We start from the raw sequence: 13,565 nt of genomic DNA on the forward strand, positions 1-13,565 counted from the left end.
TATTTATTGCTTAGTGCTAACAGCTTTGTTTGTATGTTTTTAGTTCTAACAGTTTTTTGATGGAGTCTTTAGGATTTCCTTAGGCCATATCATCTGCAAATAAAGACCATGTTACTTCTTCCTTCCTGATTTACTCCTTCCTTCCTTTTATTTATTTTTCTTGCCTGTATGCCCCACCTAGGACTTCCAATACTATATAGAATAGGAATGGTGAGAGTAGGCACCCTTATTTTGTTTCTGATCTTACAGGAAAAGCTTCCAACCTCTCATTATCAAGTCTGAGGTTAGCTATGGCTTTGTTATATATGACCTTTATTATGTTGAGATATGCTCTATCTATACCTAATTCGTTGAGGGTTTTTAGCATGAAAGGATGTTGCATTTTGTCAAATACATTGTACTATTGGGATAGTAATATGATTTTAGAACTTTCATTCAATGTGGTGTATCATAGTCATTGATTTGTGTATGTTGAACTATCCTTGCATCACTGGAATAAATCCCATTTGATCATGGTGTATGAGTCTTTTAATATGCTGTGGAATTCAGTTTGCTAGTATTTTATTGAGGATTTTTGCTTTTAGGTTCATCAGGGATATTGACCTTTAGTTTTCTTCTCTTGTAATGTCCTTATCTGGGATTGGTATCAGGGTAATTCTAACCGCATGAAATGAGTTTTAGAGTGTTTCCTCCTCTTCAGTTTTTGGGAAGAGTTTGAGGATTGAAGTTAATTGTTCTTCTTTTTTAAAAGTTTATTTATTTTGAGAGAGACAGAGACAGTGCAAGTATGGGAGGGGCAGAGAGTAAGAGAGAATCCCAAGGAGGGTCTGCGCTGCAGTACAGAGCTTGACATGAGGCCAGACCTCATGAAACCATGGGATCATGACCTGAGCCAAATACCAAGTCAGACACTTAACCATCTGAGCCACCCAGATACTCTTGAAGTTAATTCTTCTTTAAATGTTTAGTAGATTCACCACTGAAGTCATCTGGTCCTGAGCTTTACTTTTGTTGGAATGTTTTTGATTAGTGATTCAATCTCCTTGCTCATATTGGTCTATCCTGATTTTTCTAATTCCTCATGATTTGGTCTTCGTAGTTTGTATGTTTGTAGGAATTAATCTACTTGTTCCAGGTTATCCAATTTCTTGGTGTATAGCTATTCATAGTAGTCTTATAATTCTTTGTATTTCTGTGGTATCAGTTGTAATATCTCCTCTCTCATTTGTGATTTTGAGTTTAAGTACTCTAAGGTATACAAATTGACAAAGTATTAATATTTTTAAATTAAAGAAACGTGTTAGCAATAAATTATTGGCTATTCTGGTTCCAAAATTGAATGCAGGAACTCTGATTAAAGCAGTTTTCTAGAACACATTTTCTTGGTGTTTCAGGGAGACTCTGGTGGGCCATTAGTATGTCGACATGAAAAAGGTCCCTTTGTCCTGTATGGTATTGTCAGCTGGGGAGCTGGCTGTGCCCAAACAAGGAAACTAGATGTATTTGCCAGGGTGAGTGTCTTCTTGGACTGGATCCAATCCAAAATCAAAGGTAAATATTTTTCAGATATTATGGAAATATTTCCTTTTTCTTTAGAGTGGGTTTGCGAGAAGGATGAGTGTGGTAGAAATCAGTGTGATGAAAGAAAAAAAACCAAAAAGTAGTATTTCATTTATTTTAGTTTCTAAAACATGTAAAATGCACATTAAAATTCTGTGTGAATACATTCTCCTTGGGCAGAGTGATAGTAAAAGTGACTTTTCCTGAGGCAGCTTTAATCCTAGGTTTGCATTTCTCTTTTGACAGAAGCTATTTTACCATAGGTATATTTTGTTTCCAGGCTTTCATATTTATTTCTTTTTAACATGTTCTCTCCAGGTACAGGTCCTGCTTCACTTCGGACAAATAATGAAAGAAAAACCTTAACAAGACAACAGTTGCCACCACCCACACCTTCAATAGACAATGAGTCTGGACCAGGTAATAGATGTTTATCTTAGCCTATTATGTAGCTAGTAAGAATTTCGCAAAAAATATTGCATGTCTGGGTTTACTAATTTTCTTTGGAACAGGATAAGCCCTGTGTTTTCATTCTGGATGGTAGTTTAAGCTGAATGAGAGGCGTGTTGTTACTATGACCGTCTGGGTTTCTTCTCTACCCCACAGATAACAGCTGTTGCAGGTTAAAAAAAAGATCTTGTGGCTGTGAACGAGTGCTTGAATTTTGGAGACATGCAAAGAAGTATTCTGACCTCTGATCTGTTTATTTCTACAAAAACAAAGGTCCTTAGATTTTCAGGTATCTTGCTAGGTGAAGACTCTGGATATGAGATAACCACAGCCAGCATCAGTGTCAGTCACTCTTAATTTTCCCACAGTTGTCAGTGTCTGTTTGCTAATGGGATTTATATTTTTAGTTAAAATCAAACTGCAGCTGGAGAATTAGGAGTCTGTAATAGAGTTGTAGGGAGATGAAAGTTCTATGAAACCATCATCCTTGGTTTCCAGGTGGTCACAGTCTCTTCTTTCTCACCCATCTCTGCCTCCATCCACCCAACATGGAGTCAACCCCAGTAGAGAACTAGGAAGAGGTGGAGAAGACTGAAAAGGATACAAGAGAGGGAGGGATAGCTGGAGTGATGACCTTCAGGAGGAGAAAGGAGATGAGATCTGGTGCTCAGCAGGGGAGGTTGGCCTCAGGAGTAAAGTGTAGTTCACCCATAGCTGCTGAATGGAAGGCAGAATACTCATTCTGGTGTGTGGGTACACGTGGCAGGACAGGAGCTTCTGGCAGTTTTCTAATTGCTTCTATGTTCTTAGAAGACAAAACAGGGTTATGGAAGATGGTTTGAGGGGTTTTCAGGGGAAAAAAGGGGAAGTATGAAAATAGTTCTCCAAAAAAGTGACAAAGTACATGGACTAGGAGAATGTAGTAGGATTGCTAGGAAACATAAAAGCTTCTGAGATTAACAATCATGAATTTAGGGGAAACTGGCCAGTTAGCTCAATTGTATGTTTTTTTCCAGAGACACAGAGGGTTAGCACATAGGTGCAGAACAAGTAGAGAGTAGACTCAATTCAGAGCGGATTTTCCCAAGTGTATAAGTGGGTATGCAAGTGTATAAGGGAATTGAACGCATGTAGGAGGAAGGGATTAAAATGATATATTGTTGGAATTTATACTAGGAAAAGAGTGAATGAGGGTGAGAGATGAAATAGGGACAAAGAAAAGGTGGTTGGGTAGATGAATTGCAAGTCTCAAAAGATGGAAGGTGTGCTGGAAGTTGCTGAGAAGATAGAAGGTTGTGGATGGAGAAAGCAGTGCTTGAAATCGAAATTAGAGAAGGCTTGGAATTATTGCTGGGGACTGGGTCTCTAGGGGCTGGCCACTGGGGTGTACAGCTGAGGTTGGGTGGAGAACAAGATCATTGGAAGAAGTTGAAAAATTGAGAAGCTTCAGTGCTCGACTCATCATCAGTATGGCTAGTGAACTCAGCAAGATTTATGGCAGGAATAGCAGTGGAGAAAATGACTGCTAAAATCTTCTAGGAGTAAGGCGGAGTAACCAGCTGTGGGTGGTACAGTCTGACAAGATGAGGATCAGAGTCCTATGTAGATTAAAAGTCAATCTGGAATTGGGGTTGAGATGGAGAGCAGACTTAGGTCCAAGATCCTAAAACCTAATGATTTCGATGGTTTGAGTTAAATGAACAGTGTTAATCAGTGCCTAAGTGAACACATGTCAAGCACTTAGAACAGAGATGGCATGACGAATTTTAACAGTCAACAAATGGTGGCCATAGTGACCAACCAATGTATTTGTTGAACTGTTCCACATAGGCTATTAGAAAGTGAACATTGTTGGGGCGCTTGGCCGGCTTCGTTGGTAGAGCACACAACTCTTGATCTCAGTGCTATGAGCTTGAGCCCCACAATGGATGTAGAGATTACTTAAAATCTTAAAAAAACCAATATGTTAAAATGTAGCAAAGATGTTTCCCATTTGTAGATATTCAGAAATACATATGCATGTTATTGGAAGTTTTACATATGGCAAATTATTGTTTTGTTTTAATTCTGTGAGTATTCTATGAGACAAATGTTTGGACTATCCTATCTTTAACATCACCCACTCCCACCACTTGCTTTTTACACAAGGGAGTTGTTAGCCCATTTATAAAAAGAAGTGACTGATTGGGAATTCATGACATTATATGATTTGATTCCTTTTCCAGGCATATTTGTCATAGAGGATTCATGGGGACAAGAAAAATGATTGAAAGACATGTTGGGGCCAGACTCTGAAAGACAGTGCAAGCTGTAAAATTTTAGTTGCTTTGAGAAAGGAAAGAACTTAATTCTTTTGTTTCATACACTATCTTGGATTTGAGGGCATGATGGGGAAAAGATTAGAGACCAGGAAATCAGTTAGGTTACTCTTAAATCAGACTAGATCTATAAATATCTAAATTATATCATAGTAGCCATATAAATGAAAAGGAAATTTGCAAAGAAATAACAGAGGACTAGGCAATTGACTAGAATCTTGAATTCTTGTAGCATTTCATTTCCCTTCTTGAATTTCTGTCATTCTTCATTTCTACTATTCATAAAAGTATATTTGTGTATATCACCTCAGTTAGGTTAATTTCTCTAGGGAAAAGCATATATAATAATGCATGTACTAATTAATATTCATACATTAAAATGTGTTTATTTGAATACAGAGTTTTTCAGTTTGTAGTTGCTCAGAGGATTTTTGTCAAGGGAATAGACAAAGGGGAAAAAGGAAAAGTCAAGGGTGTAACCTGAAGAAGCAGCAGCCGATTGCAGCATCAGGGGGCCAAGTGTATCTCTGGAGATCCAAAGGTGCCCTTCGACTTCAGAGCAAATTGAAGAAGTGAGAGACATTCAAATGTAGTCAGCTAATCCTCTTTTTTTTTTTTTTTTAATCTCAGTCACAAATTCTATGCATGTAATCATTTGTCCTAGCAAGATTAATGCCTAGTGAGGGGATGCCTGGATGGCTCAGTTGGTTAAGTGGCCAACTTCATCTCAGGTCATGATCTCACAGTTAATGAGTTTGAGTCCTGCGTTGGGTTCTGAGTTTGGAGCCTGCTTCGGATTCAGTGTCTCCCTCTCTCTCTGCCCCTCCCCTGCTCACATTCTCTATCTGTCTCTCTCTCTCAAATAAACATTTAAAAATGTAAAAAAGAAGAGATTAATGCTCAGTGAAATTAGTGAAGCTTTAGGAACAGACCTTCAGTTGCATCTCAAAGAAAAAAAGAAATGAAAACTTGGTAGAAGTAGAGTGCATATCCATTGTGCATCTTCTAAGGCATTTAAAAGATTCAGTGAAAAAAAATTTTTGAATAGTAATGATTTGAATTCTACTCCTACAATCTCATTTCAAGAAAATAGAACACATTAAATGGGATGATAATTTTTATCCAAGGACATGTAATAGAGTAATAAAGTTTTAATTTTCTTCTTGCAAGCCTACATTTTTTGTTTGTGATAAAACCTCACTTTGCTTTGTTTATGTTGGTCCCTGGTGTCTGTGTGCTCTGAATTGTAGGTTGTTACTCTGAAGTGGAGCTAGAAGAGCCCAGAGGCTTTTTTTCAACTCCAAGATATCCACTGGATTATAGAGGAAAACTGGAATGTTCCTGGGTGCTCAGAATTTCACCTAGCAGTATGGCAAAAATGACGGTTGAATATCTGTCACTCCCTGGGTCTCCAATATGTCCAGATTCAGTTATGACTATTTATGAAGAAAGCCACAGTAAGAGAAGGGTGTCAGGTAATCCTTACTAGCATTTAAACTTTGTGCTGGAGCCTTTTCTATATAGGCAGCTTACAATCAAGATACCAAGCTTGGCTTGGGTAACAATACCACCAAAATGTTGATGATATTTGTAATAGGCATGCCTTTTTTTTCAGGCACACTTAATATTATTCATATTGTTATAAAGTCAAAACTTGACTTCACAAAACAGGTGTACTAGGGGTTGAGTGTGAGTATGTGGCTGTGTGTGCATTCAACAAGAAAAAAAATAAGAGCTCAACTTCTTCAAATATACCAGAACCATGCAAGAATTCCAGAAATGTATATGATAGAGGAAGAGTTAAGATGGTTAAAAATCAGATGGGGTAGGTGTTAGATGTCAAAATAAAGCAAAATATATTAAAGCCCTTTCTTTATTTTTAATGTTGATTTATTTATTTTGAGAGAGAGAACATGAGGGGGAGGAGGAGCAGAGTGAGAGACAGAGAGAGAGAGAGAGAGAGAGAGAGAGAGAGAGAGAGAGAGAACGAGAACACACCTTAAGCAGACTCCGCGCTCAGCACAGAGCCCAACATGGGGCTCGATCCCACAAACTGTAAGATCATGACCTGACCCAGAATCAAGATTTGGACTCCCAACCAACTGAGCCACCCAGATGCCCCTAATCTGGCAGAATTAAAAATATTTGCTAATAACACACCAGCTGTCATTGCATTTCATGTATAGGCAAACCTGTTTTGCTCAACAGAACAAAGTTGCTACCTTTTGTTTGTGTAGGTGTGGTAGGCTCTTTGGCTCTTAGTCAAGAGGGAGACAGGAAGGTGCTGGAAGTAATTTGGTTGATGGGGAAGACTGGGAAGAAAATAAGTGTATGCTGTTGTGAGTAGGTATGGTACTCACACATGCCTGCACTGGATGCAGGAGTATGGGGAGGCCAAGAAAACTGCTCTGAGCGTGAGACTGTGTTCTTGAGATAGACTCCTAGATTAAATCATTGATGTAGAGGGCACAAACATTTATTAAGGAATCTTTATAAATACTATCTCATTTAGACTGTGGAAAAAGCTATTAACTGGCCTATCCACTTTGTACATTTCTCTCCTGTGATCAGATTGCCTTCCCCATCTGCCTTGATTAAAACAGCTCAAGGTTGGGGTGCCTGGGTGGCTCAGTAGGTTAATCCTCTGACTTTTGATTTTGGCTCAGGTCATGATGTCATGGTTTGTGAGTTTGAGCCCTGCATCAGGCTCTGCACTGTCGGGGTGGAGCCTGCTTGGGATATTCTCTCTCTCCCTCTCTGTCTTTGTCTCTTTTGCTCAAAATAAATAAATAAACTTAAAAAAAATAAGCTTAAAAAAAAAGGCTCAAGGTCTCCTTGTAGCTAGGATGAAATCCAAAATCCCTACCATAGCCTTACCTCCTGCTCCCCAACTTACATGATGAAGTACGCCCATTCTCGCCCCAGGGCCCTTGACCAGCTACTTCTCCTAGCAGTTTAGAGAACTCCTCATCCTGTGTCTCCCCTCAAGTCTTGACTAGAATGTCACCTTCTTAATGAGTCCTCCCTTAATTGCTGTCAATTGCATCACCTCCTACCCCAGTACCTCTTAGTACCCTCCTCAACTCTTCTTTTTTTTTTTATTTATTTTTTTTTAATTTTTTTTTCAACGTTTTTTATTTTTTATTTTTGGGACAGAGAGAGACAGAGCATGAACGGGGGAGGGGCAGAGAGAGAGGGAGACACAGAATCGGAAACAGGCTCCAGGCTCCGAGCCATCAGCCCAGAGCCTGACGCGGGGCTCGAACTCCCGGACCGCGAGATCGTGACCTGGCTGAAGCCGGACGCTTAACCGACTGCGCCACCCAGGCGCCCCCCTCCTCAACTCTTCTTAAGCATTTACTGTCTTCTAACTATGATTTATTTTTCATGTTTGTGGTTCGTGTTTTCTCTATTGAATGAGGGCTTTCTGAAGACTAAAACTTTTGTCTCACTTGAAGAATCTCCAGTGCCTCGAATAGTATGTGAGATAGAAGGCAGGGAATGAATGAGTGAAGGAATGGATGATATGTCACCTCCTCAAAGAGGACTTCTCATCTAGAGTAGCACCATTCACTCCCGTCCATAGTCCTTTTCCATAGTTCTATTATGCCGATTATTTCATTTGTAGCCGTGATCTCTGAAATCCTCTTCTTTATTTACTGGCTAAAATAAAAGCTCCAGGAAAACAAAGATCTTGCTATTTTGTCCCTTTCTGTATCATCCTAAATTAGTGTCATGCCTCCAGACTCAGCACAAGTGTATACTGCTAAATTGCTCTTCAGAAAGGCTAAATCAGTGTTCACTGCCTTTAGCAATACATGGGAGTATCTTTCACCATGCATATGTATAACTCATGTGATAATTTAGTAGGCATTTTTACCATTTTCTTATCATTAATGGAGTTTTATTTTCATATGTTGGTTATTTGCGTTTTTTACTTATTACCATCTATTTTTGAGGATTATTCTTTTTATTGGTTTATGAACACTATTATACATAGAGACATTTTTCCTTTTGTCGTAAGTTACAAGTACTTATTCCTAAGATTGCCATTTGTCTTTAATTTTTATTCTATGTTGATGGAAACATTTAAAAATTTATTTGTGTCGGGGCGCCTGGGTGGCGCAGTCGGTTAAGCGTCCGACTTCAGCCGGGTCACGATCTCGCTGTCCGTGAGTTCGAGCCCCGCGTCAGGCTCTGGGCTGATGGCTTGGAGCCTGTTTCCGATTCTGTGTCTCCCTCTTACTCTGCCCCTCCCCCGTTCATGCTCTGTCTCTCTCTGTCCCAAAAATAAATAAAAAAAAAAAAAAACATTGAAAAAAAAATTAAAAAAAAAAATTTATTTGTGTATGTGGGCGCTTGGGTGTCTCAGTTGAACGTCCGACTTTGGCTCAGGTCATGATCTCATAGCTCATGACTTTGAGCCCTGCATCAGGCTCTGTGCTGACACCTTAGAGCCTGGAGCCTGCTTTGGATTCTGTGTCTCCCTCTGTCTCTGACCCTCCCCTTCTCTCTCTCTCTCTCCCTCTCTCTCTCAAAATAAATAAACATAAAAAAATTTTAAAGTTTATTTGTTTAAATCCATCTGTATATACCTTTGATCTTTGATTTACCACATAGCTTTTATTTATTTATTTATTTATTTATTTATTTATTTATTTATAAATGTTTATTTATTTATTTTGGGAGAGAGGGAGAGTGTGTGCACAAGTGGGGGAGGGGCAGAGAATGAGGGAGATAGAGAATCCCAAGCAGTCTCCACACTCCGCACTGAGCCGGACATGGGACTCCAATTCACGAACCGTGAGATCATGACTTGAGCAGAAATCAAGAGTGGGATGCTTAACTGACTTAGCCACCCAGGCACCCCTCTTTTTTTTTTTTTTTAAGTATCTCCATGCCTAGTGTGGAGCCCAACGTGGTGCTTGAACTCATGACCCTGAGATCAAGACCTGAGCTAAGTGTCAGACACTTAACCAACTAATCCATCCAGGCACCCCTCAGAGCTTTTATTTTTGAACATTCATTGTTCATTCTGAGTTCAGAAAAAAAAATTTAATTACAAACTTCTTTAATCCTCCTGAAATGGGTATTTTTCTCATATGATAAAGTGATACTATATCTTTTTCTTTAAGAAAAAGTTATTTTGTCTCCAACTTGTAGCAATCTCTTATACACTGGATTCTTATATAAAAAGAAACATTTTCTGGGAAAACTTACCTTTATCTTTATAACCTATTGAAAACCATGCTTGTCTTTGTTGTGGATTAACTGAGGAAACCCTATAATTTTCCTACCTAGCAGTTCTTTGATATGAAATTGTCAGTTTGAAGTTTGTAGAGTAGTTCTGTCTCTTTGGGTGATAGCTGGCAGGTATTACCCCTTATTCAAACCAGATAGTATTCTTCTGTACTGTAAAATGCTATCTTTTTCCCTGTGGGAGCCAGAGCTGCATTGATCTCTACTTGCTACAAATAAGTATTTGATCATTCTTCAAATAGTATTTCAACATCGTTTACCCTAACCTGTTATGCCATCTAATGTTTTCTGTTCTTTGCTTCTTCTCGGATATAATCTCTTCCCTCTCTTGCTCCACAAATACTTGTGAAGAGAGTCTAGCAAGGACCAGAGACCGACTTTTCTTGGTAGTGAGGTTCAGTAGTGAGAAATATGGACAAAAAGCAAAACAAAACAAAAATCCCTGCCCTTATCAAACTTATATTCTAATGGGGAGTAGACACATAATAATAAAATAAAATATGTATTAAGTAGACAAGCTAGGGGGAAAATGAAATGGAAAGAAAGAGAAGAATCTGGGATGTTGGTACCATACAGTTGTCTGTAGTGTACCCAGAAAATGTCTGTCTGACTTTTAAACAAGCATGATAGAATGATACTGACCTATTCTTTTTTTTTTAATTTTTTTTCAACGTTTTTTATTTTATTTTTTGGGACAGAGAGAGACAGAGCATGAACGGGGGAGGGGCAGAGAGAGAGGGAGACACAGAATTGGAAACAGGCCACAGGCTCCGAGCCATCAGCCCAGAGCCCGACGCGGGGCTCGAACTCCCGGACCGCGAGATCGTGACCTGGCTGAAGTCGGACGCCCAACCGACTGCGCCACCCAGGCGCCCCTGACCTATTCTTAATATAGATGAGTTTGATCCTGAGAAACCCAGGTTCTTTTCACACTGTTTTAAAATGTTTATTTTTTTGTTACAGAGACAGAGACACAGAGAGAGAGCAAGAGGGGCAGGGGCAGAGAGAGAGAAAACAGGCTCTGAAGCAGGCTCCATGTGCTGACTGCAAAGAGCCCAATGCCAGGCTTGAACTCACAAACCATGAGATCATGACCTGAGCTGAAGTTGGATGCTTCACCAACTGAGCCACCCACATGTCCCCACACCTTCCTTAATCAGCCCTCTGAATTGTTCTGGAATTATAATTTTCCCTTACATCTTAGACTCAGGTTCTCAAACTAAAGCCATCAAAAGAAGATTAACTATAGAGAAAGAATACATTTTCAGGTAGAAAGTTTTCCATCATGGATCTCTGATAGTGAGATATTTTTATAAGCAGATTACTTTGCTAGAAGAAACATGGCATATCAGTGTCATTTTAAAGATGAAGTAATTTACTCCCTACTGTCCTTTAAGGGAGCAGTATGACCTAGCAGACTATGTTGGATACTGGATTGATGGTCCTGGGTTTAGATCCTGACTCCCCACCATACCAGTCTGACTCTGGGTGAGTCACTTGAGTTCTGGAGCCCTGTTTGCTCATTTTGTTGAGTGGAATAAATTCCTACTTCATTGATAACTAGTAGATAAGTCCTGGGGATCCAATGCATAGTATAGTGAATATAGTCAATATTTGTAGTATAATCATCAAACTTGCTGAGGGACTAGATCTTAATTATTTTCACTACAAAAAATAAATGGTAATTATGAGAGGTGATAGAGACTATCACTATAATGGCAGACATATTACAATATATAAATGTATCAAATCAGCATGTTGTACACTCTAAATTTACACAATGTTAACATGTCAAATATTTCATGAATAAATCCTCTATTTCTCTTAAAATAGAGAAACTGCTAAAAATTTTATTTCTTGTGTTTTACTAGATTTTATTTTTTTTTTTAACTAGGTGAATTATGTGGAAGAGGGCTTTACCCGATGATTTTCATGAGCTCTGGACCACTGGTGAGGGTGACATTTCGTTCCCTTGTGCAAGGTGCTTTGGGCATAAGTTATATTGTCTTTAGAGTCCAAGGTAGGCTTGGTCATTTTATAAACTTAAAAAGTTAAAAATCAGTGTTTTTTTTTTTTTTAGGAATATTTCAAAGCATATATTGTTTCATAAGAGATGGTGTTTCTGTGGGGAGTTTGTGTTTGAAAGAAAAATCTCTTTAAGTCATCTGAGATTGGTGCAGATTCAAAAGAGAAACTGCTCAGAGGATAACTTCATTGACTTGTAAATCATCCAGAATTATGATTTCTGGATGTGGCTAAGATACATTCATTTCAAGACAACATTTTTTACTGTGATGTGATTTTATGCCACAGAGGGCCTTTTCTGTGGATCAGAAGGTTAGGGTTCTAACTCTTAGTTGGTTGATTATCTATGGATAATTTATTATCTCTGTATCAGTTTTCTTTATAGTAATATAATAAAAGGTCAGAATGAGTTTCTAAGGTAAACTACACAAACATGAAATGCTAGCAATATAAATGTAAATGCTATGCAATTCAGAGTTATTAGATTGCATTTTAGAACAAGTAATTAATAAAGCTTTTTGACTCTTGATAACTATAGGTGACTGAAAGCTATTGGCACCAAAAAGTATTGCACCTTTTCTCATTGGCACCAAAAAGTATTGCAGAGGTAGATTTGGGGGGAAAGTTCAATAAGGAATAAAGAAGAGTGTACATATCATGTGAAAGAGTTTTCCTAAAAAACTTTATTAAGAATGTTGCTTTTGGGGTGCCTGGGTGGCTCAGTAGGTTGAGCATCCGACTTCAGCTCAGGGCATGATCTCACATTTCATGAGTTTGAGCCCTGCGTTGGACAGTGTGCTGACAGCTTAGAGCCTGGAGCCTGCTTCAGATCCTGTGTCTGCTCTCTCTCTGCCCCTCCCCCGCTCATGCGCGCGCGCGCGCTCTCTCTCTCTCTCTCTCTCTCTCTCTCTCTTTCTCAGTAAATAAGTAAATAAACATTAAAGAAAAATAATGTTGCTTTTAGTTGGAACTGTGCAGAGAGCTAGCATTATTTATAGTTTTTCCACATTATCTTTCATTGACATAAGTCTACCCCAAGGATAATTTCAAGAAAAGTGCTGCTCTCTGATGGAGACTTTTCAGTGAGGCTAACCACTTCCTGTTAACTTTTTTCTAAAACTGAGAGAAAAAGTGACTGATCTGAAATGGCATATAATAAGCCTCTCAAAAATTAATTTTATTTTCATTGCCTTTTTAAAAATATTTAGGTCCAAAGGGCAGTAAAACTCCCAAACTTCTCCAAAGTTCAAACCAAGAACATGTGGCCGCTTATGAGGATGTTATTCTGACTGAACCAGGAGGAATCATACAGATCCCAAGATACTCTCACAGAACCACTATGAGGTTAGGAAGGGATGCTTATTATGTTGAAGGAATGACCACTTGACAAACTGCAACACTTGCTTAATCATATTTGCCACCTCCTCTCCTTGAAGAATAGCCTTTGAAGTAATCCCTGCTCTAAGGCCTTCAGCATATAAAAACTGAACATAAGATTATCCCTATACAAAAACTGAGTGTAAGATTATCCCTGTTGATAAATTGTGCACTTTCTCAAAAGAAGGGATCGTTTATTAGGTAAAGTGGAAAGTCACATCTCTGTCAAAGAGTTTGGGAGATTGAAATAATGTACATAAAATCTTCTAGAACATATTAGGTACTCAATAAATGATTCTTAAATTGCCAAAATAGAGAACTTTCCTTGAATTAAACAAGAGAATAAATTTAAAGTGTGATGTGAGGGGTGAAGATTGGTATAATATCAATCCTAAGTAAATTTATGTGATTTAGGGGAGTTTGGGGCAAATTCAGGCAAAAGTAGATCCTTAACTCACAGATTGCCAATTAGAATTTAGAGGAGTACATGTGATTGACCAACCATTTGCCATGATGGGTGAACTTAACGTTTTTGATAAATTAGATATTAGAAATATTTTTTAATTGTTACAGTTT

General features: G+C 38.5%; 1 protein-coding gene across 1 annotated transcript in view; it reads left to right on the forward strand.

Moving 5' to 3' along the window:
• The window catches only part of OVCH1 (ovochymase 1), a 57,088-nt gene that overhangs the window by 43,189 nt on the left and 334 nt on the right, over positions 1–13,565 (forward strand). The window contains exons 19-23 of the mRNA XM_040487861.1: positions 1,395–1,551; positions 1,879–1,980; positions 5,579–5,803; positions 11,482–11,607; positions 12,821–12,956. Coding sequence (XP_040343795.1) covers positions 1,395–1,551; positions 1,879–1,980; positions 5,579–5,803; positions 11,482–11,607; positions 12,821–12,956 — 746 coding nt within the window. The remainder of the gene's footprint in view (positions 1–1,394; positions 1,552–1,878; positions 1,981–5,578; positions 5,804–11,481; positions 11,608–12,820; positions 12,957–13,565) is intronic.

This window comes from Herpailurus yagouaroundi, unplaced genomic scaffold (genome assembly GCF_014898765.1).
Source record: "Herpailurus yagouaroundi ecotype Mexico unplaced genomic scaffold, PumYag 166, whole genome shotgun sequence".
NCBI lineage: Eukaryota > Metazoa > Chordata > Mammalia > Carnivora > Felidae > Herpailurus > Herpailurus yagouaroundi.